The sequence below is a fragment of the Aphanomyces astaci genome, assembly GCF_000520075.1.
Source record: "Aphanomyces astaci strain APO3 unplaced genomic scaffold supercont1.46, whole genome shotgun sequence".
Taxonomy (NCBI): Eukaryota; Oomycota; class Saprolegniomycetes; order Saprolegniales; family Verrucalvaceae; genus Aphanomyces; species Aphanomyces astaci.
The window spans coordinates 124,502-144,524 of record NW_009798309.1 but is presented as its reverse complement, the minus strand read 5'-3'; the positions used below and the strand labels follow the sequence as shown (position 1 = coordinate 144,524).

At 51.3% G+C, this 20,023-nt stretch overlaps 10 protein-coding genes and 1 non-coding gene across 11 annotated transcripts; 8 read left to right on the top strand and 3 right to left on the bottom strand.

Moving 5' to 3' along the window:
• Window positions 1-109: 109 nt before the first annotated feature.
• Window positions 110-174, top strand: H257_13206. Its single transcript has one exon. It is a non-coding gene; the product is annotated as a tRNA-Val (tRNA).
• Window positions 175-1,027: 853 nt separating this feature from the next.
• On the top strand, window positions 1,028-1,405 carry H257_13205 (hypothetical protein; the record flags this gene model as incomplete). Its single annotated transcript, XM_009840673.1, has 1 exon — window positions 1,028-1,405. One exon carries the CDS (start codon window positions 1,028-1,030, stop codon window positions 1,403-1,405), a length of 378 nt encoding a protein of 125 aa, XP_009838975.1.
• A 1,368-nt stretch (window positions 1,406-2,773) lies between these two features.
• H257_13204 (hypothetical protein) lies at window positions 2,774-4,439 on the top strand (the record flags this gene model as incomplete). The annotated part of the gene is made up of 2 exons (XM_009840672.1): window positions 2,774-3,289; window positions 3,957-4,439. The coding sequence occupies 2 exons, from the start codon at window positions 2,774-2,776 to the stop codon at window positions 4,437-4,439; spliced, it is 999 nt and encodes a 332-aa protein (XP_009838974.1).
• Window positions 4,440-4,797: 358 nt separating this feature from the next.
• Window positions 4,798-5,251, top strand: H257_13203 (hypothetical protein; the record flags this gene model as incomplete). The annotated part of the gene is made up of 2 exons (XM_009840671.1): window positions 4,798-4,976; window positions 5,071-5,251. The coding sequence occupies 2 exons, from the start codon at window positions 4,798-4,800 to the stop codon at window positions 5,249-5,251; spliced, it is 360 nt and encodes a 119-aa protein (XP_009838973.1).
• Window positions 5,252-5,818: 567 nt separating this feature from the next.
• Window positions 5,819-7,086, top strand: H257_13202 (hypothetical protein; the record flags this gene model as incomplete). Its single annotated transcript, XM_009840670.1, has 2 exons — window positions 5,819-6,030; window positions 6,807-7,086. The coding sequence occupies 2 exons, from the start codon at window positions 5,819-5,821 to the stop codon at window positions 7,084-7,086; spliced, it is 492 nt and encodes a 163-aa protein (XP_009838972.1).
• A 646-nt stretch (window positions 7,087-7,732) lies between these two features.
• Window positions 7,733-8,370, top strand: H257_13201 (hypothetical protein; the record flags this gene model as incomplete). The annotated part of the gene is made up of 2 exons (XM_009840669.1): window positions 7,733-7,912; window positions 8,140-8,370. 2 exons carry the CDS (start codon window positions 7,733-7,735, stop codon window positions 8,368-8,370), a joined length of 411 nt encoding a protein of 136 aa, XP_009838971.1.
• A 3,167-nt stretch (window positions 8,371-11,537) lies between these two features.
• Window positions 11,538-12,572, bottom strand: H257_13200 (hypothetical protein; the record flags this gene model as incomplete). Its single annotated transcript, XM_009840668.1, has 1 exon — window positions 11,538-12,572. The coding sequence occupies one exon, from the start codon at window positions 12,570-12,572 to the stop codon at window positions 11,538-11,540; it is 1,035 nt and encodes a 344-aa protein (XP_009838970.1).
• A 612-nt stretch (window positions 12,573-13,184) lies between these two features.
• H257_13199 (hypothetical protein) lies at window positions 13,185-14,234 on the top strand (the record flags this gene model as incomplete). The annotated part of the gene is made up of 3 exons (XM_009840667.1): window positions 13,185-13,312; window positions 13,701-13,924; window positions 13,960-14,234. The coding sequence occupies 3 exons, from the start codon at window positions 13,185-13,187 to the stop codon at window positions 14,232-14,234; spliced, it is 627 nt and encodes a 208-aa protein (XP_009838969.1).
• Window positions 14,235-14,448: 214 nt separating this feature from the next.
• H257_13198 (hypothetical protein) lies at window positions 14,449-15,316 on the bottom strand (the record flags this gene model as incomplete). Its single annotated transcript, XM_009840666.1, has 3 exons — window positions 14,449-14,462; window positions 14,541-14,743; window positions 14,823-15,316. The coding sequence occupies 3 exons, from the start codon at window positions 15,314-15,316 to the stop codon at window positions 14,449-14,451; spliced, it is 711 nt and encodes a 236-aa protein (XP_009838968.1).
• A 1,885-nt stretch (window positions 15,317-17,201) lies between these two features.
• Window positions 17,202-17,851, top strand: H257_13197 (hypothetical protein; the record flags this gene model as incomplete). The annotated part of the gene is made up of 3 exons (XM_009840665.1): window positions 17,202-17,339; window positions 17,522-17,613; window positions 17,686-17,851. 3 exons carry the CDS (start codon window positions 17,202-17,204, stop codon window positions 17,849-17,851), a joined length of 396 nt encoding a protein of 131 aa, XP_009838967.1.
• Window positions 17,852-18,169: 318 nt separating this feature from the next.
• On the bottom strand, window positions 18,170-18,873 carry H257_13196 (hypothetical protein; the record flags this gene model as incomplete). The annotated part of the gene is made up of 2 exons (XM_009840664.1): window positions 18,170-18,317; window positions 18,419-18,873. 2 exons carry the CDS (start codon window positions 18,871-18,873, stop codon window positions 18,170-18,172), a joined length of 603 nt encoding a protein of 200 aa, XP_009838966.1.
• Window positions 18,874-20,023: the final 1,150 nt, after the last annotated feature.

The following is a 20,023-nucleotide window of genomic DNA, read 5'->3' as shown; positions in this document are numbered from 1 at the left end:
CTCATATCATTGGATGTTTATCAAGAACTTTCGTCCAATGACACGCATGTATTTCCCTAAAAATTATCGGATACGGTAGCACTAATTATTCCTTATTTATCAAGTAAGAGTATAGCTCACACGGGTAGAGCATTGGGGTTACAACCCAAAGGTTGCGGGTTCAAATCCCGCACAGGGTATTAGTTTGGGGAATAATGGGGGACAATAGAATGAGCACCGCTAGAACTGCGAAAGCGACCATGGTGTAAATATTCTGTTGTGCAACGTTACTTCGCATTCTGGGATGGGTACCTTCGGGAAGCCATAATTCCGGTGGATGAAATGTCACACTGTCCAACAGTTGAAGCACTCACCACCCAAGTCCCAGGGAGAAGTAACAGCACAGCAGCTCATTCTTTTTTACTTTGTGACAAGCGATAGTAGTACTAGTAGTACTACTGTCGCTTGTCACAAAGTAGTACTAGTGGTACTACTTCAAAATTGTGACAATCCACAGTAACATGCGGCGACTATAACATAATGACAACATGATGATAGCATGATGACAGCATGATTGCTGTATCACTGACGTTATATTTTTCCCAAGGGATCGATCCCAATTTGTCCGCAAGCTGGAAATGGATGGGTCACATGTTTTCTATTTCCGTCCTAACTGTTCAGGAATTTTGGTGTGGATTAGGCATTTTTTGTGTGGCACCCAGATCATATCGTCGACGAGACGTAGAGGCCACGCCTGGCCAGACGCCAGCACCACCAGGTGGACGGCGTCCAGGCTCTTGGTCATTCTCGACAAGACGTCGTCAGGGGCGACCACCTGGGCTTCGGCGATGGACACAAATGTTGGCCAAACAAACGTTTCGTCCCGCAACGGCGAGATCAGCAGTGGCTGCTGGCTGATGACACAGATGCTGGGTGGAGCCATACGTCTTGGGGTGGATATTTGTCCGATGCTTGCTGAAAGTAAGTGTGGATTACTTTAGCAACGGAAAATGCGCTAAGCTGTTGACCGTAACACTGTGACCGAAGTATGTTGTGTGCGGGCGGCAAATCAGGGGAATATGCGTGCAAAGGAAACTCTGGCGGACCGTTAACGGTGGAATCGAACGGGTCTGTCAAGTTGGTGGGTGTGATCAGCTGGGGCATCAAATGTGCCCAGAACATGCCTGGCATATACAGCCGCATCTCGATCCCCCGCGACTACCACCAAGCAGACTGCCGGCCCAGTCTCCCCGTTCAAAGTGCCTCACGTGGTCCCCTAATAACTTCTTCCAAGGGCCCCACTGTCGGCCCAACGACTACCTTGCCGTCCAAGTTTAGTGGCTGCTCTACGTGCTTCCCCTCTGCGTACTCCAAGTCGACGTGTGACTCGTACGCAAGCTTGGGAGCGTTCTGGTATGGCAACTAGTTTTATTAAGGTTACAGTGAGAGCGTTTTAATGTTAATGGATTGGATTGCTTGCGTAATTGCGTCGACCCCTTCTATTGAGGATGACATGAACGTACAGTAGTGTTTCATTCCGTAATAATACCCCCAACCACAATACGTGAATTGAAGTTTATCTTCCTAATGTGTCCATCTTTGGGCTGCCTATGGTCATGGGAGGACCCTACACTCCTACCGGTAGATTGCTGTACAAACTGCGAAAATTCAAAGTTACAATATCGGGAAACTGAGAAACAGCGATCAGAAAATCTGGATACCGTTCAGACGAGACTGAGGACCGTTCAAGAAAATTTTCTTCCCGTAACCCCGGGACTTCGACTTACCCCCGCGTGTACATACCTGGTATTTGTTACCTCGAAGTATAATGCTAAATTCCCGGAGTTAAGCACGCAGAATGTACTGAACTTCATGTACATAGTAAAAGTTGGGGTGGTCAGAGTCCAAAACATATGCCTCATCTAACTTATCGTAGGGTATATTAGTTTGAACGGTTCTCAGTCTTCGAAGGAGAAGGATGATGCTTGGAGTACGACCCCTCAAGGGACCGAATCTATGACACCAGAGGACCCACCATGTGTAGATCAGACACAGTCAAGGCGAAACCCTCGTCGTGAACCAATAAGGGAAGGTTGTAGAACGTGCAAGCAACCCCAATTCCAATGAAGACGACATCAGAACATGTCTCGCGCTCTAGGCTTGAAACGGAGGCACCAAAGACCAAGCGACAAGGAGCGGTAGACTGGACAAAGAATACGAAAGTAGATAGAATCTATGAATAAACATTGCTCGGAAGTACCCCAGTCCAAGCTGCCTGAAGAGTTCGGCGAAGACTCGCGAAAAACTCGACAATATCCACCCGCAAATCGCCCTCAACCAGCACTGCCATTCCCAAAAATACCTGGTAACCCACAAGTGGGACGCGGCGCCCCGAGCACAACTACAAGATACAACAACAACCATGTTCACGCTTCCGCCGGACCTCGGCAAGCAGCAGCCAACATCTCCAACACTGTCCGGAACCACGGCCATGCCAACCCCTATGGCTACCGTCATTGTCCACCGCAATGGCATTCATTCCCACCGCCATACTGGTGCCGGCTACAGGCATCATTCGTCAACCTCACCCATCCTCGTCCGAGAACAACTCTGCCTCCGACACCACCGAGAGCCTAGTTGAACCGCCACTCACTGCGCATCAACTCCGGTCGAAGCGTGCCGCGGACACGTTCCTCGCTCTCCACGAACGCAACAGGACCAAACGGGCCGCTAATCGGCCGTGCCGAACATATACTTGATCCACCCGACCATGGCACAACCAACCCCACCCCAGATGTCACACAGCTCCCACATCCAGCCGCTCCTCTCTCTGATGACGACCGGCCCATCCGCCCCAGGTCGACACGCACCACACATACCGTCAGCCACCCGCGCAAAGCTACACCACTCCAGTCAAGTCCAACTACGCCATCTGCACCGGTTCATACTCCCCCAACCCTTCAAACCGACTAAAGGCTCCTCCACACAGAGGTCCCTTCCGGGCATATGGCGTCAATCCCAGCACAACGCACTGGCGCCTCATTGTATCAGCCTCCCCGTATCCACTGCACCCATCCCTGCACCCATAACTACCCACCCTGGGACCCCTCAAACAACTATACCTGCCATCCCACTGCATGGGACACACCACTCTCATCCAACATCGTCTGCAGCCACTGCTTCCGCCACTGCTTCCGCCACTACTTCCACCTACACGCAAGCCAATCCTCACGCAGCCTACGCACAGACACACGAGTCCACTGCCCACTCACACAAGGGTCCCACTGCGACAAGTCCTATCCCCACTACTGTACAGCCCACACCCCACACCTTCTGCACCACCCCGGAACCCCCCTGCGTCACGCTCTGGACCAACACGTACCCACACCAACTACTTAAGCCCCAGTCAAGACACATCACCCGGCTCCGTTTTCCCCACCCACCTGGATATCACACCCCATACTCCCTTCCTATCACTGCCACCCCATCCCCCCCTTGGGCAGAAAAGCCCGATCCAACCAACTAATTCATGCCCACTGGGCACTCAATACTGGCCCCCAAAATGCAGAATCCTAAGACCACCCTCACCGCGCAGCATCCATCAAACTAACGACGATATGCCAACCTCACCGGCTCTAACACCACCTGGACAGACCCAAACCCACACCCCACACTGGCTCTCATCTCGACCCACCACGGCCACCTCCAGACAAACGTCACCACTGAGACATCGAATCAGACCTTGACATTTCAAACCCCTCTTTCCACCTCCCGCCGACAAAGCGACACCACGATATGCGTTATCCGCCCACCTCACAATACCAACCGAGCCCCTATGAACCAGCACAGACTGAGTAGAGAGAAGCCAGTCCGACTATCGGCTAAGATAACCTGGAGGAATATGACGCCACCACAGCCCTTCAACTTCCGGGTATCTGCAATTTAGACGACGATGGCCAGCCGATCATGTACCACAGCGTTACTGGGACCGTGAGACACACCACTTCGAAGGCTTTATCGCTGACGATATTGCCGATGTGAAGCGTCACTTCGCCGATGCCAAAGTCCGTATCCAGTTCTCCATCAACCCGTCGCTCCAGCCTCCGGACGAACAACTCAGCATACTCAACTACCGGCGACAGATCGAGGTCATATGTCAGGAACGCTTCGGAATTACCTTCCGCGGCGGCCTCCTGGAACACGGTCTTCAGCTCCTCACAGACCCCCTTCAACGCAACATCCAGGCCTGGGCAGCACCACGACGTGGTTATCTCTTCCTCCGAGACATCTATGTGGTTGGACTACCATTACGCTGGTGTGCTCGACAACGGGCTCTCCTTCCACCAACTCAAATACCGCAATCCATCCAAAATCACACCTGGAGACCTCAAGAGCTCCCCCCCGCAACACCGCCGCCGACGCACCTGGCGGATCCAGGGTTTTCCTCCCCCCCCACCTGACGCCTACACGGTTAGACACCAATTTAATAACATCCTCCGGTGTGAAGCTTTCAAGGGCGAAGCCTACATTGGAGGCCCAGATAAGCCACTTCCACCGCACTGCCTGATAGATAGCCCCCGTATTTTATTGACCCTGTTCATGCTCCAGCACGGACATAGACATAGCCTTCATGCAGTGGACGCAGAGTGTATGTAGGACTACTCGCCACCTTCCACCACCGGCACCTCAACCTACAACGTCACACCTACGCCCGCAACAACACTGCCGTAACCCTTGATGACATCTACATCTCCGGTCACTCCGCTGATAAATTAAGTGCCAGTGGCATATGGCTACATATCATGCATTCCAGTGACCATGCGAGCGCCCCCTTCATGGCCTTCGCCCTCTGCCCAGGCGATCGCACGCCCTCGCGCCACTCAGGTGTCATGCCCATACGAGCCGATAACATACGCTCCCGCACGAAAGGGGACATCTCCACTTTCGGCGCGCACACCTCGCAACTCCTCAACGGCTGCCTTCGCCCCCTATTTACGGTACCCCCCACATGCGGCCACGACGTGGTCCTTACAAGACAACACCGACTAGCTGGAGGGGGCGGTCCAAAACCTTTACGATATCCTATACCAGGGCCAAAATCAAGTGGAGGGAAACCAGCCAAACTCGGAAGGCCCTCAACAGGGCAGTGGCGATACAACGCACCAACGGGTGTACCGTGCAGCTCCGCCACCTGCTCCGTATCCATGAAGCCGTAAATCCAACAGGGGCCGAATACCTTCGACTTGCCCACATGGTGGAATGGCCCAAATAGATCCGCAATCCAAACCTTCTCCCGTCCACGTGATGGCACTGTTCTGTACCAAAGCGATCGGTGATTGGTGGACCGACATGTCCACCGCACGGGACACCATCCAAGACTAGGACCGCTGGCTGCGACAGGGCATCGCACTATGGACAAAATTATGTCACAAACGCCGCGACTGGCGTATCACCTCATCCAACAAACCCGTGTGCAACAACGAGCCGTGTGGTTTCAAGGCCACCGAACCCGGAAATTCCTCCGATCAGTACTCGGAGCACCAGCTCCACTTATTTCCATCCAGAGTGTCCTAACCCGTCCTACAGATACCCTCCCCGCTACAGCTCCGACCGGGAAGCAGTTACAGCTGGACTCCGACAGCTACTAGACAACTGGATCCTCCCTGCGGAAAAAACCACCCACCCTCGGCACTTAGATACCGCCCTGAACTCCGACCACGTACAGTACAAGTCCCACACTTTGACCGTGACTGGCTCCTCCATGATAAGGATCGAGCGAACGTAATCGCTCAGGCCTTCCAAACTCCCACGGGCACCACATGGCACAACTATCACTACAATGAAGCGATGGAAGTACGCTGTGTCCGCAGTCTACGTACGCGAGTATCCTCACGTCATGGGGGTATCTCACAGGAACTCTGGATTGCTGCCCAGGTCCATGATCCTACGCACAGGCCTTGTCCCCCCGATCATTGTACGCAAACAGATGATATACCTCGCCAAATCGGCCAATGCCCACGGTGTGGTGAACCTCGACCCTGGCCTTCCTTCGTGACGCCCCATCACTATTTAGAGTGTCCTCAGTAGCCGGATCTTCACCGTTATACGGGATTACATCTCCTCCTGGATACCCAATGACGAGATGCAACACGGCTTTCTGTGGGATCGCACTGTCCAGGACAATCACAGGCCAATCTGCATTGGGAGGCGTTTTCGGAGCCGGCAAATCCTTCCTCTTCGACCTCTCACCCCACGCTTACCCTGCCGCGTCCTCCGCTTACCACACGGCCATCAAAAGTCATGGTTCTACGACCATACAGATATGGCTTGGGTCTCGTCTATTGTGAACGCTTTAGCCACAGCCAACGGCTCTACCAATTCCTCCGGATTGCCAACGACTGTGGCTCGCCCGCCCACGACCACCTCACGAAATCCCTTGAGGCCTACCAAAATCGAGTGCGGCCTCACTGACCACCGGCTTGCATTCCGCATCCCCCCACCCGTCTAGGACACTACATTTCTAGGTACACTACTACGAGACCTTACTACCTTCAAACCCGCCCTCGCCATCGCCACTCCATGGCACCAACCCCCCGCTAGCTGTCCCCACCGTCCCAATGACCTCCCTATCTGGGCTCACCTCACCCCAGCTCTCGGCACTCCTCATTTCCATCAATCGTTTCCACGACAACAAAGTCCGGTGGGTAGGTGATATCACCAATGTAACTCTATGCTGCTCAGCCTTTCACCCCTACGTACCAAATTTGGCTGGACCCGCGCAACACTCCAACGATTTGTCTCCATCTATGTTCTGGGCACATTATCAGTGGGGATGGCGTCAAGCAGGACCCGGAATGGATCCAGCTCTTATGTGCCATTCCCTACCCTACGAACGCAGGCGACTTGCAACAATTTGTGTGTGCAGTCAACTGGTTGCGGGACTCCATGACCGAGTATGCACAGACGATGGATCCACTCCAGCAGTACTTGACAAAGGCTCTCAAGGGTAAGGGCAAGAAACGCAAAGGGCAAGAAACGCATCGCGTCTGGTGTTCACTTGGAACTAACCGACGGCGAAAAGGAACCGTTCGATACAGTGAAGTCTAAGTTACGGGCGTCGGTTGAGCTATCTCACCCTCGTGATGATGCAACGATATGCCTGTTTACGGACGCCAGCGACTATGGATGGTCAATTCTGGTTACGCAAGTGGTGGAATTTAACGAAGCGACGGCGATCGGATCATGGTGGTCGCCCATTGTGGCAGCATGGGACACCGTGGCCACGCGGCGCTGGTGGCCTCGATCAGGCGCCTATTCTACCTCGACCACCTTGCCGACCGAGTGGCGGAATTCCTCCGAGGATGCTTACTGTGCCCTCATGTGAAAGGGGGAAGGGTGGTCCATATAGACCGTATGCACCCAGATGGCACGCAACGAAGGAATTCAAGTCGACTACCTATACGTGGATGAGGCCTACAGCGGCGCCAAGTCTTGAAGGACGACCTTACACCCTACTGCGAGCTGGTGGTCTGTGATGGCCCTACGAGTCAAATGTGCGTGGATGCATTGATGGGCTGGACGAAGCGATTTGGGATGCCACGAGTCTGGGTCAGTGACCAAGGCACCTACTTCAAGAACGTGGCGATGAAGGCGTTGGCGCACAAGTTGAGGTGCACCACGACCTCACACTGGCCTACAGCCCATGGCGGAACCGCACAGTGGAACGCATGAATCGCGACAACCTCCAAGTCATATGAGTGATGTTACGGACTACCAGTTGGATGAGAAGGAATGGGACTACCTCCTACCGGTGGTGCAGTCCAACCTCAACCAAACTCCGGCAGTGTCGCAGGCCAACAAGTCCCCCATGGAGCTCTTCACTGCATTCCACCCAGAGACCCCTTTGGACGTCGTTGTGGTGGGCGTGAACAAGGTTCTCTGCGAAGACAAGTGGTAACACAAGGACATTCAGAAGAACCTTGACGAACCACGAACAAGTTTGCAAGCGATGCAAAAAGAAGTGCTGAACCACAACGAGCAACGGACGAGTAAGGCGGCAAGAAACACAGAAGCTTCGATGCCTGCAAGGTGACCGAAGGTTACTACGTGCTATGGTCAAGGGTGGATCAGCGCTACCAACCCAAGCCAATCATCACCTAGGTCGGTCCGTACCGTGTCAAGTCAGTGGGCCAGTTCTCCGTGATATTAGAACTTCTGGTGACACATGAAGAACGCGAAGCTCACACGTCACGCGTGAAGATGTATGCGGAAGTGAGCTTTGAAGTCACAGAAGAAATCCTCGAACATGCCTCCGAGCAAGGCATAATCACGGGACACAAGTTTGCCCCGGATGTGAATGACTTCATGTTGGTAGTGTTTGGGAAACTTTGATGACATTTGAATCATCATGCGAGCCGCTGAAGATGATAATGCGAGAATGACCAGCCGTGGTCAAAGTGTAAGAGGAGACCAAGAAGAATGCCAAAGACCACGAGGCACTGGTCAAGACGATGAACCGCGCATGAAGTGCGGCGCAGTAGTGAAGCGAAGACCTATAAGTTATGACGATGATATGACTTGGGGGGGGTGTTGTGGTCGGATGCTGTCAGCCAGGCTCCGCCATGACACACATGGACCCTTGGTTGGGTCCCATGGCGCTAATCCTGTGAATCGATGCACTCTAGTAGTACTACTAGTGTATTAGGAGTTAGATGAAGTGTCGGTTTGGAGTGATCATCATGGTCAGCCAATCAGGGGCCACCTGGAACCATCTACCACTTCTACAGAAGCTCACTCCTGGTTTTCCTCTGCAACGGACATAACAATCAAGTGCGTGGTTCACGGGATGCGGTGCTCCCCTATTTGGTTGTTTGTGTTGGCGTAGTGCGGGAAACAACATAGCTCACCTTCACATTATGCATGCAACACTACCCCAATTGGGATGATTCTTTAACTAGTAACCTCTCCTAACATGGTGCTACGAGAACTTTCCTACCGATGCGATGGTTATGACATGGCAGCCTCGCAGATGAGCGCTCCGACAACCACCATTACATTACAAACCACTCAATAAACACTACGCAGGCAATACTACATCATTCAAATGAGTCTTCCGTTAGTACCTTCATTTATGCCAGTACTTTACGAATATACTACTCTTGAAGGCGGAGATCCTGCCAGACCCTCATGCACGTGTTTGTTTTTTGGCATCTATGATAGCTATGATGCTGTATCTGGTGCGCTTGCAATCTCTCATTACCATTGTGTCTCAAACGATATCACTCGGCACAACAAAAATGCAAAAAGTGTATTGTACATGCTGGATTTGAACCCACGCGTTTCTACCTACCTACTATGTACTGTATAGTCACATCCCTAGACCGCTTGACCTATTGTGATGCTTACAATCCATTGCTTTTGCCTGGATTTCATTTGATGAGCATGCTCTGCTAGTGCACCGCGTCATTTTCTATAATGGAACTATTACAAGCAGCTATCACGTTATGACCACAAGTTCTTTCATATAAGTAGTGTCTTTCATTCAGCGAATCTTGTTTAAACAACCAATGTCCTCGGAAATACATTTAAATATATTGAAAATAACTCTATGTCATACAAGTACTGCACCGGTAGCTTAGTCGTTAGTTAGGATGTCAGAATCGTAACGCAAAGGTGCATGGGTCAACTCCAGTGGAGACACAAACTTTTTTCTGTGATCGACTTATATTCCTCTGCATAATTCCAATTATATCAATCCCAAGTAATTCGTCCAGGTGTTATTGAATCCGGAGAGCAGTGCCAGTGAAAAAATACTAGAAATTTTTAGGACTTAAAGTGGGAGAAATGGGCAAATCAGGACGCCTCAAAGCGGGGAGCAAGCGTAACCCTGGGATATTCTCCTAACGGAAGACTTTCGCCCAAGATCACACATCCCTTGAGAGTTGTCGAGATTTTCTAACTGTTACATGAATTCACCTGAAGCTACTTCAAAACGTCTTGTGGTTGCCGTTACCTACGATTGCTGTACAAGCTTAGAAATCCAAAGTTGCAATAGTAGTGTCAGGGTGTTATTATCGATACATACAGTAACGTTAGTAAAATATGAGGGTGAAGCTAACGTTGCTGTAGTTTCTACATTTTTGCGAAATGGTGGCAACCACGAAATGGAAACTACTACGTTACCTTGCGTTTGCTCCATATAATGTACTGTCATCTCGCCCCAATTGCCTTATATGGTACCAGGATACGCATGAAGCCCACCAACGTTGCATGAAGTAGACGTCCACTCTATGCAAAGCCACTAAACCAACTCAAACAAGGGCAAGAGTATCAAGTCAGCTCAGATTTGTCAAGAATTTACGCGTAAATCGGTGCGTGCACGACAGGGCTTGAACTGATAAGTAATCAACTTAGATTACAGTACCCACTGATCAATCTTGTCCAATGAAATGCTCAGCTCGTTTAGCCTTCTTGGATATTTGAGCCAGCAAATCTCGAAAACTCTGAAAGGATGTATATTGGCCGAAAGTATTTCGGGGTTCCATCCATCATTATAGACATACCAAAGATGGACAACTTTGGACGATAAACTTCAATTTACGTACGGTGGTGGGGAGTATCATTACCAACCCACTACCGTACCTTTCGATTCAATGTTGGAGTGGTACTCGGCTGTGACCACTCTGTTTCTAGTCTATTCAAAATCAATATTTCTATGTGATGTTGGAGGAATATAATGTTATGGGAGTTCTTCGTGGCAATCAAACTCAAATTGAAATCATACAAGTACATTTCTAGGGCTTGCGATGGGACGGTCATGGCATAATGGAAAGTGAATGGAGGTGTCAATGTCAGTTTACAAGCTCAAGTTTGCATGCTAAAATCTGCAGGAAGTCGCTTCAAGTTTGCTCGTCAGTTATCGTATTGTAGAGAGGCATTACTTCTGAAAGGATATTTATGTCTAGAGGCAATGAATATCAAATTTTCCAGTGGTAGTACTCCTGGCTGTACCACTCCAACATTGAATCGAAAGGTACGGTAGTGAAGCTAGCACCTTGTTAACTACAGGAATAGCTTTATGTAAACACATGGGGTCCTGTTTTGTCTCCCGCTTCTTCTCGGCTTTTGGCTTCGGAACCTTCGACAAGGTACCAAATATAACACCGACATTAGTGAGGTTAAACACACCACGAGGCGGCGCCTACTGACTACCATTCATTAAAGTACTCAGTACCTTGCAATAAAGTACTCAGTACCTCCACTAAGGTATCGGAACCTTTGCCACGGCACACACAGAGAGTGTGTGTGTTTTGCAATGGGTCAAACTAACGCACGTCCCAATTGCTCTGCACGCTGCAGAACAGGTCCGGGTTCCAAGGTTACAGAGTATTGGTTCTTTTTATGGAAGATGACTACCTAAGCAGCAGTGGAGCTGTTGCTCTGAGAGCATTGCTTGTTTAATTGCGTCGACCTCTTCAATGGGGGATGATATGACGGTACAGTAGTGCTTCATGCAATGTACGTACAATAAGATGAGTGCAACGTTAACCAAAATAAAACTAGTTGCCGCACCAAAACGCTCCCAAGCTCGCGAACGTCGCACAGGTCGACTTGGAGTACGCAGGGGGGAAGCAGTGGTTTAGGATAGGGTAGAAGCACGTAGAGCAGCCATTGCACTTGGACGGCGAGACAGTCGTAGGGGCGACTGTGGGGGCCACCGTAGGTACTTTGTCAGTGGTGATAGGAGCCACGGTAGGGCTCGTGGTAATCGGGGCCGCAGGAGGGGTCTTGCTGGTAACAGGGGAGGCCGTGGGGGCAGCAGAAGGCTTGGTGGTGATAGGGACAGCGGTGGGGGACGTGGTGATGAAGGGTTCAATGAAGTCGCGGGCGATGGAGATGCGGCTATAAACCGCAGGCTTGTCCTTCTGGGCACATTTGAGGCCCCAGCTGATCACACCCACCAACTTGACAGACCCGTTCGATTCGACCGTCAATGGTCCACCAGAGTCGCCTTGGCACGAATCTTCGCCCAACTCGCCACCCGCACACAGCATGGCTTCGCTCACGGTGTATCCGGTCAACAGCTTTGCGCATTGGTCGTTGCTGATGGTATCAACACCGACTTCCATTAGAAATAGGGAAGAAGGTCCGCCAGAAGACTTACGACCCCACCCGCGCAAAATCGTAGGGGTGCCAGGCGCCACTGTGTCGAACGAGACCTGGACCGGAGGGAATTTGGACGGTTCTTCCAAGATCAAGATGGCAAAGTCATAGCTGTTGGTCACGTTGTTGTGCTTAGGGTGTTTGATGAATTGCTTGACTTTGATGCGTTCGCCATCGCTGATGCCGGACCTGAAATGTGACCCGATCGACACAAACTTGCGGTCATTTCTGGTGCAGTGGGCGGCGGTCAAGACGACGTTGGGGGCGATCAAACTGGAGCCGCACAGAGAAGTCCCCGACTTGGTTCTGCGAAGTCCGCATACGTACAAGTGCTGGCCAACTGCAGCTTCGACGCCGCCAACAATTCTTTGTTGGGCGACCAAGGCCGTGGAGGTAGCGAAGAGAGCAGACAAGGCAAACAGAACGTTCATGCCAAGTGGCAAAGTCAAAAGTGAAATCTGAACCAAAGGCCCGCAAGCGAGCTCAGTAAATCATGGGACGATATTGATCAGTGGGTATATATCCTTCCAAGCCCTGTCGCAGACGCACCAATTTACGCGTAAATTCTTGACCAATCTGAGCTGACTTGATACTCTTGCCCTTGTTGGGGTTGGTTCAATGGCTTTGCATAGATTGGACGTCTACTTTATGTAACGTTTGTGAGCTACATGCGTATTCTGATACCATATACTAGTATTATAAGGCAATTGGGGCGAGATGGCTGTACATTCTATGGAACGTAGTAGTTTCCATTTCGTGGTTGCCACCATTTCGCAAAAATGTAGAAACTACAGCAACGTTAGCGTCACTCTCATACCGATGTCACAGTTACATTTTACTAACGTTACTGTATGTATCGACGACACCCTGACACGACTACAGTTATTCTTCACTTCTTCCGCGTATGCGCTTGCGTTACAAGCTCAGAAATCCAAACTTGCCACACAACCACAAGACGTTTTGAAGTAGGTGTGGTTCAGGCGTTTATCAACAGAGCCAGCGAGCCCAAAGGTGAAGATGACTGGATTTATGGTGGCTTGCTCATGATTGCCTACGACATTGCGAGCAAGGTGGCTGACAAGGAAGCCAAGAAAAAGGAAAAGGAAGAAATCCTCGTGCAGAAGAAGAAAGCCACTGCACAGAAGAGAGTCATTGCAGCGAAAACTTCGAAGTTTCATGGCTGACTTGAAACTTCGAAGTATCAAGTTAACTCATCAAACTTCGAACTGGCCCTGATCTCGCCCCAAATTGCCCTAGTTGAGGTTAGTTAAATGGCCTTGCATAGATTGGACGTCTACTTCATATAACGTTGGTGGGCTTCATGCGTTTCCTGGTACCATATACTGGTATTATAAGGCAATGGGGGTGAGATGGCAGTACATTATATGGAGTAGACGCAAGGTAACGTAGTGGTTTCCATTCGTGGTTGCCACCATTTCGCAAATATGTGAAAACTACAGCAACGTTTGCTTCACTCTCATACCTGTGCCACAGTGACATTTTACTAACATTACTTCATCGATACATACTACTTTATGTATCGATGACAACCTGACAAGACTATTGCGCGGGTGGGGTCGTACGTCTTCGGGTGGAGCTTCTTCCGAACGCCTGGAAGTCGGCGTGGATTCCATCAGCAACGACAAATGCGCAAAGCTGATGACTGGGAGCACCGTTAACGAAGCCATGCTGTGTGCGAGCGGCAAGTTGGGCGAAGATTTGTGCAAAGGCGACTCTGGCGGACCACTAACGGTGCAATTGAACGGGCCTGTCAAGGTGGTGGGTGTGGTCAGGGGGGGCGACGGATGTGCCAAGCAGGAAAGGCTGGCTTGAACAGCCGCATCTCGATCGCCCGCGACTTCTTTGAACCCTTCATCACCACGTCCCCCACCGCTAGTCCTATCACCACCAAACCGACTGTCGCCCCAGTCACCCAGTCCAAAGTGCCTAAGGTGGCCCCCATCACGTTCTTCCAAGGGCCCCACTGTCGCCCCTACGACTGCCTCGCCGTCCAAGTGCAGTGGCTGCTCTACATGCTTCTAACCTACGCTGAACCACTCCTTCCCCCCTGCGTACTCCAAGTCTACATGTGATGCTTGAGAGCGTTCTGGTGAGGCAACTATACGTAAGAGCCCAGTTCCGTGCCACATTTATCGGTCCCTCGTTGGAGGACTTCCCTAAGGCCGATTTGCAATTATATACCGTTTTGTAAAGAGGAGATGTGATCGTGTGATTTGGTGTTGATCGGTTTAACTCTAATTCAAAAGCTATTCGGGTGTGAAAATTAGAACTCTCGATTGGCTGATATCAAATCCGTGCCACTATATCCGAATTTTATTCATGTTTTGCACAGCTTTTATTGGAATATCCGGACAAGTACACAACAAAAATTTCAATACCATGGGGTGCGCGTGGCCTCTTGCGACGAACGGGCTTGCTTGAATCTTCCAACGAGATCAACTTGCGCTCTGACGCCTCACGACGTCGTTCATCCAACGCCTTCTTCGTTTTCGCTGCAATGACTCTCTTCTGTGCAGTGGCTTTCTTCTTCTGCACGAGGATTTCTTCCTTTTCCTTCTTGGCTTCCTTGTCAGCCACCTTGCTCGTAATGTTGTAGGCAATCATGAGCAAGCCACCATGAATCCAGTCATCTTCACTTAGGCCCGATTTGCCTTACGAACCACTCGAAGTACTGAATGAACAGCGTCGTCGACAGGAAGGATGACTTGTTGGCGCAAAATTGGAGGCAGGCAAGCCACCATGGGCCATACACTTCAAGACTCGTCGAGATTCCAAATGCAGTCGGGGTCGAAGTGGTTGTCGGTATGCACCTTGGAGAGTGAGCTTTATGGACGTCGACCGTGCTCCGACCCGCTCGCACTGCCTCCATGGCCTGAACGCTGCGCGAGGAGAAGTGTCGCTTGATGAACTTCTTGACAAAGGTTATCGAGGGGAACGTGTCCGGCACCGTTCGTTCGTGGTGGCTGTTCTCGATGCACACGCGAACGATGTTAGTCAGTTCGTTGTGTGTGAAGCACTGAGTATGCATCGTCCGCTCGTTGACTGCCTCGACAATTCCCATCTCTTCCCCAGAGGTCAAGACGGGAGCAAGTTCATTCCGCGACAGAGGAGCGACTAGGCCCAGTAGTCGCCGTTGCAGCATCATGCGGCCCATACTGAACTGCAGCGACGATTAGAAAATGAAGTGCTTGGCACACATGTGAAATTGTTGTTTCCCGGGACAACTTTGTATTTGCGCGGGAACGCAGAAGTCATTTATTTATTAGTTGTTAGAGTGGTGTATGATATTGCAGAGGTCATATGTTAGTGTACGATTAGTTTAAAATTCACCAATGACGTTTGTGGCACGGAACTATGCCTATACGTATAGTTTTATTAAGGTTACAGAAGAACAGTTTTATGTGAATATGCTTGACTGCTAGTGTAATCGCGTCAACCTTCAATTGGGATGACATAAAAGTACAGCGGTGTTTCATACAACGTGGGTTGGTATTGTATGTTTATTCTAAACTGGAGCGACATAGAGAATGAACTGATAAAACGGCAGAATAGCCAATCCGATTGCAGGAAACCATTACCAACATCGAATTAGTGTGTGACACAAATTAGAGTAGAGAGATTGCAATCACCACAAGGCAACTTTTTACGTACAAACTTCAGGACATAGAATCGATCGATGGATTTCACGGATCAGAATAAAAGTCCAAATTTTGGGTAATAGGACAATAATGATACCCCCCACCACCGTACGTGAATTGAAGTTTATCTTCCAAATTTGTCCATCTTTGGGATGCCCATAGTCATGGGTAGAACCCTATACTCCTACCTAAAGACTTTCTCCCAAGACCATAGACAGTATTCGACATTTGCTCACAGGTACATGAAACAATAATTCACCTGAAGTGACTTCAAAACATCTTTGGTTGCCGCTACCGACTTGTCCACTTCTTCCCCGTGAATGCGATTGCTGTACACGCTTAGAAATCCAAAGTTGCAATAGTCGTGTCAGGGTGTCGTCGATAGATACGGTAACGTTAGTTATATAGTTACTATGGCAGCGGCATCAAAGTGGAGTTAACGTTACTGTAGCTTCAACATTCGTGCAAGGGAAAGCGGAGCCTGAGGCGTCGGATGGGTAATAACAGGCGACGGGTTGACGGTAGGTTTGTTCGAACGACGGGCTTTCCAATCACTCGCGACTACGTAGAGTCGGGCGGAACGGTTATGGTGACCCAAGGATTGCACTAGCGCTGGGTGTGCTGGTTGAAGGCGATTTGCGGGAGGGTGTTGTCGCGTTTTTCGTGAGTCTTCGGCGAACTCTTCAGACAGCTTGGACTGGGGTACTTCCGAGCAATGCCGTACACTGAAGGTATGGTAATCAAGGCAAAACGAGAAGTATATTCATAGAATTTATCTACTTTCGAATTCTTCATACTCAACGCCGTGACTACCACTCCTGGTTGCCTCCTGTTTCAAGCCTTGAGCACCAGCCATCTTCTGGTGTCGTGTTCATTGGACGTGGGGTTGCTTTCACGTTCCACATCTTTATCTTATTGGTTTAGAACGAGGATGTCACCTTGACTGGATCTGGCCTACATATGGTAGGACCTCTCGTGCCATGTATTCGGTCGTTGGGCGTCATGCATTTATCGGCCGAGCCTCTGTTTTACTCCCCATGCCTGAGTGTGGGTAGCTGAATGTTGGTACGAAACAGGACGCCATTTGAGAAGTGTGAAATATGACCTGGATCGGGAGGGGCATATGTCCCGAGGGATGGTACACTGTACCGATGCATGACTTGTAGAGAGTAGTGAAGTGAAAGGAGGGAACTGACTGATTGCCTGGGTAATGAAGTTACTTTTGGATATGTCGTCGAGGTCACCGTTGCGAATACGGTAGCCGTCGGGTGTGAACAAGACAACAAAGAATTCTTTAGCTATCTTACAAACACGCGGCTCAAGACTACAAGGAATTATTGAGCTGTCTTACAAACACGCTAGCGACTAAACGCATAGAGTTTCCTGGAACAGGAAACGAACATGCTTTGGATGTGGAGCTACCCGGTAGCGACCAGGAGGGCTCTGTCGGAGCTCGATCCCGGTCGGATCGCTCGACGAGTTCTGTGGCCCGTGCACCGTGCGTGGACCGTTTTGAAGATCATGGAAGGCACGGGACCAGTACGAATGCCCGGCAGCCTTTCCAGTCACCACGTGGAAGGCGACAAGCGGTGACAGTTGAAAAGACCTGGAGTTACGGAGACCGAGTACGTTTGCGGCTCCCGATAATTGCGGTATTTCTGAAAAGGCTCCCGGATCTGTACAGGAGAAGATACATGTGGGCCTGTGGATATTGAGAACAGAACGACCTGTACCTGCACAACACCACGGCCCTCCCGAAGAACCCGACGGTTAAGGGATCTAGCAAGGAAGAACGAAGCGATTGTATGGATGCGTACAACCTACAAATCAGCCAAACGAATGCCCTGACTGCCAACGGAGTCTGATCGTTCATCTTGTCGGTTAGGGCGTGTATCGAACCTGCGACGAAACAATGTATTGCCGAATGGGACATGGGAAAGGATCCGGATCACGTGTCCGAGGTCGAATGGATTGCGTGGTTCGAGCAAGGTTACGACGTCGATCATCGGGTCCAGGACACTCACGAGAAGCGGATTAAATCTGCGTCCTAGTAATACTACTAGTAATACTATGCCTTTTAGTGTCGGTTCGCCAAGGGTCGGCACCCGGTGGCCTCGGTTGAGGACCACCTGGGTCATGCGCGGGACTTGGATTAAGTCGCCCACCACAACACGCACCCCAACCCATGTCCCGAAGGACACACTTGGGCCTCGCTAATTCTTCGCCCTCACTTCCTTTATCGCCTTGTGCAACGCATCACCTTCGCTCGCTGTCTTCACGCCTTCAACGTAGATCTTCACCACGGCCGAGCATTCATGCTTGAGCTTCTGCAGCGGTTCCCATGAGGACTCGATATCTTCGAAACCTTCCTAAAGCAGTTCCAGCATGAAGTTTTTCACATCCGGGGCAAACTTGTGTCCCGTGATGGCCTTGACCTTCAGCATGATCCCTTGCGCGGAAACGTGTTCGAGGATCTCTTCAGTCATAGCAAAGCTGTCTTCGGCGTAGAGCTTGACTCTTGATGCGTGTGCTTCTCGTAGTTCATGGGTAACCAAGTGCTCCAAAATGACGGAAAATTCGCCCACTTCTGTGACTCGTTAGGGGCCCGTCCAGGTTACAAAAAGTTTGGGGTGATAGCGTTCGTCGACGTGGGACCAGAGCACATAGTCGCCTTCGCTGACATTGCACTGTTCGTATTTCTCTGTCGCTTTCCGCAGCCGGCGGTCACGGCCTCAACCACCTTCGCATCCAACACCACCTTGACTTTGGCGGTCTCGGCGGCAGCATCGACGACAACCATGTCGGGGAAACATGAGTCCATCTCCTCGGCCAGGTCATCCACGAGCTCGTAGGACACGGCCAGCACGGCCTGTACGACCCCAGTGTGCGAGATCGCATCGGTGAAGGACGCGGCCTCACGCAGCATGGCGCATGGGTCGAACCCCAACTTATACATGATTGCGCGGCTCAATAGGATGTCGCCGACGTTGGCGGGCAGGTTGCCGGTTGACACCCAGCACTTGACATTCGTGAGCATCAGCGGGCCGGCGTCCGTCTCGAACAGCAGGTCCATCGTGGCTTCCTCGATGGCGGTGTGGGCAAGGCCAACAAAAACCTTGACCTTAATGAGGGTATTGAGCTAGGTCACGAGGACGTTGCGGCCTTGCTTTTTGAGTTTGACCAACGTGGAGGGGGGCACCACACTTTGATCGGCGCCGCTGTCGAAGGACGCGTCCAGCGAGACGGCCTGACCAGCCACACACACAACGCGGGCAGCGCACATCACGGCATTGTCCAGGGAAACCTCGGCAACGTCGACCGTCTCGACGACGGTTACCGACTTGGTTTATTTCCAGATGGAACGGGCACGTTCCATCAAGAGCTTGGCTTCGCCGTCAGCGACCTTAGGGCACTTGAACACATTGTGCTCGGTGCTCAGGCAGCACTTGAAACACGCACGCTTCTCTTGGGTGAAGTTCGACTTCGGGATCTTGTCGACGTTCACAACGGACACGATCTTGGGGGCCTTCCCAGCCTTGGGGGTCTTGGTCACCGCCGCGGCCATCAGCGGCTCGAACTCGCCGTAGCGATACATGTAGTCCGCCAGCCAGCGCTTGAAATCGCGAGCGTCCTTCTTGAGGCTGCGGTTATTGTTCAACTTCATGAGTTCCTTGACACAGGCGCGCACGGCCGGTGGCTGGACGGCCGCGACGAGATAGTCTACAGTTAGTTTTGGCTCGCCTCCGCAAACCCCTCCATTGAGAGGCGCACGAGTACCGCCTCGAAATCCGAGACCAATTTCGACACCCGGGACTCGGCCGACTGCACGGTCGTATCCATCTTGAGCTTGGCCATCGAGGCGTCCAACTTGGACATGTCCACAGGATCGCAGTCCTTGGCACCAAGGAAGAAAACCTTCCAGTCCTCCTCCGTCAGCTCGTGGCTGGCCCTCTCGATCTCCCAGTAAGCGATGCGCTCGACCGATAACGGGTCGGTGCATGCGCTCAGCGGCGCGGGCTGGATCTGGGCACCACCGGGGCGCTGGGCGTTCGCGATGTTGACTTCACGGGCGTATGCCTCGTACTGGTCCATGAACTTGCGCATCTGCACCTTGGTGTTGCCGTTGAACGACGGGGCCTTGGGTACCTTTTGGAACCCATAGACGACTTGGACGCCCGCGACAGCGGGGGCAGTCGTGGGCACTGCAACAGCCGGCACCGAGG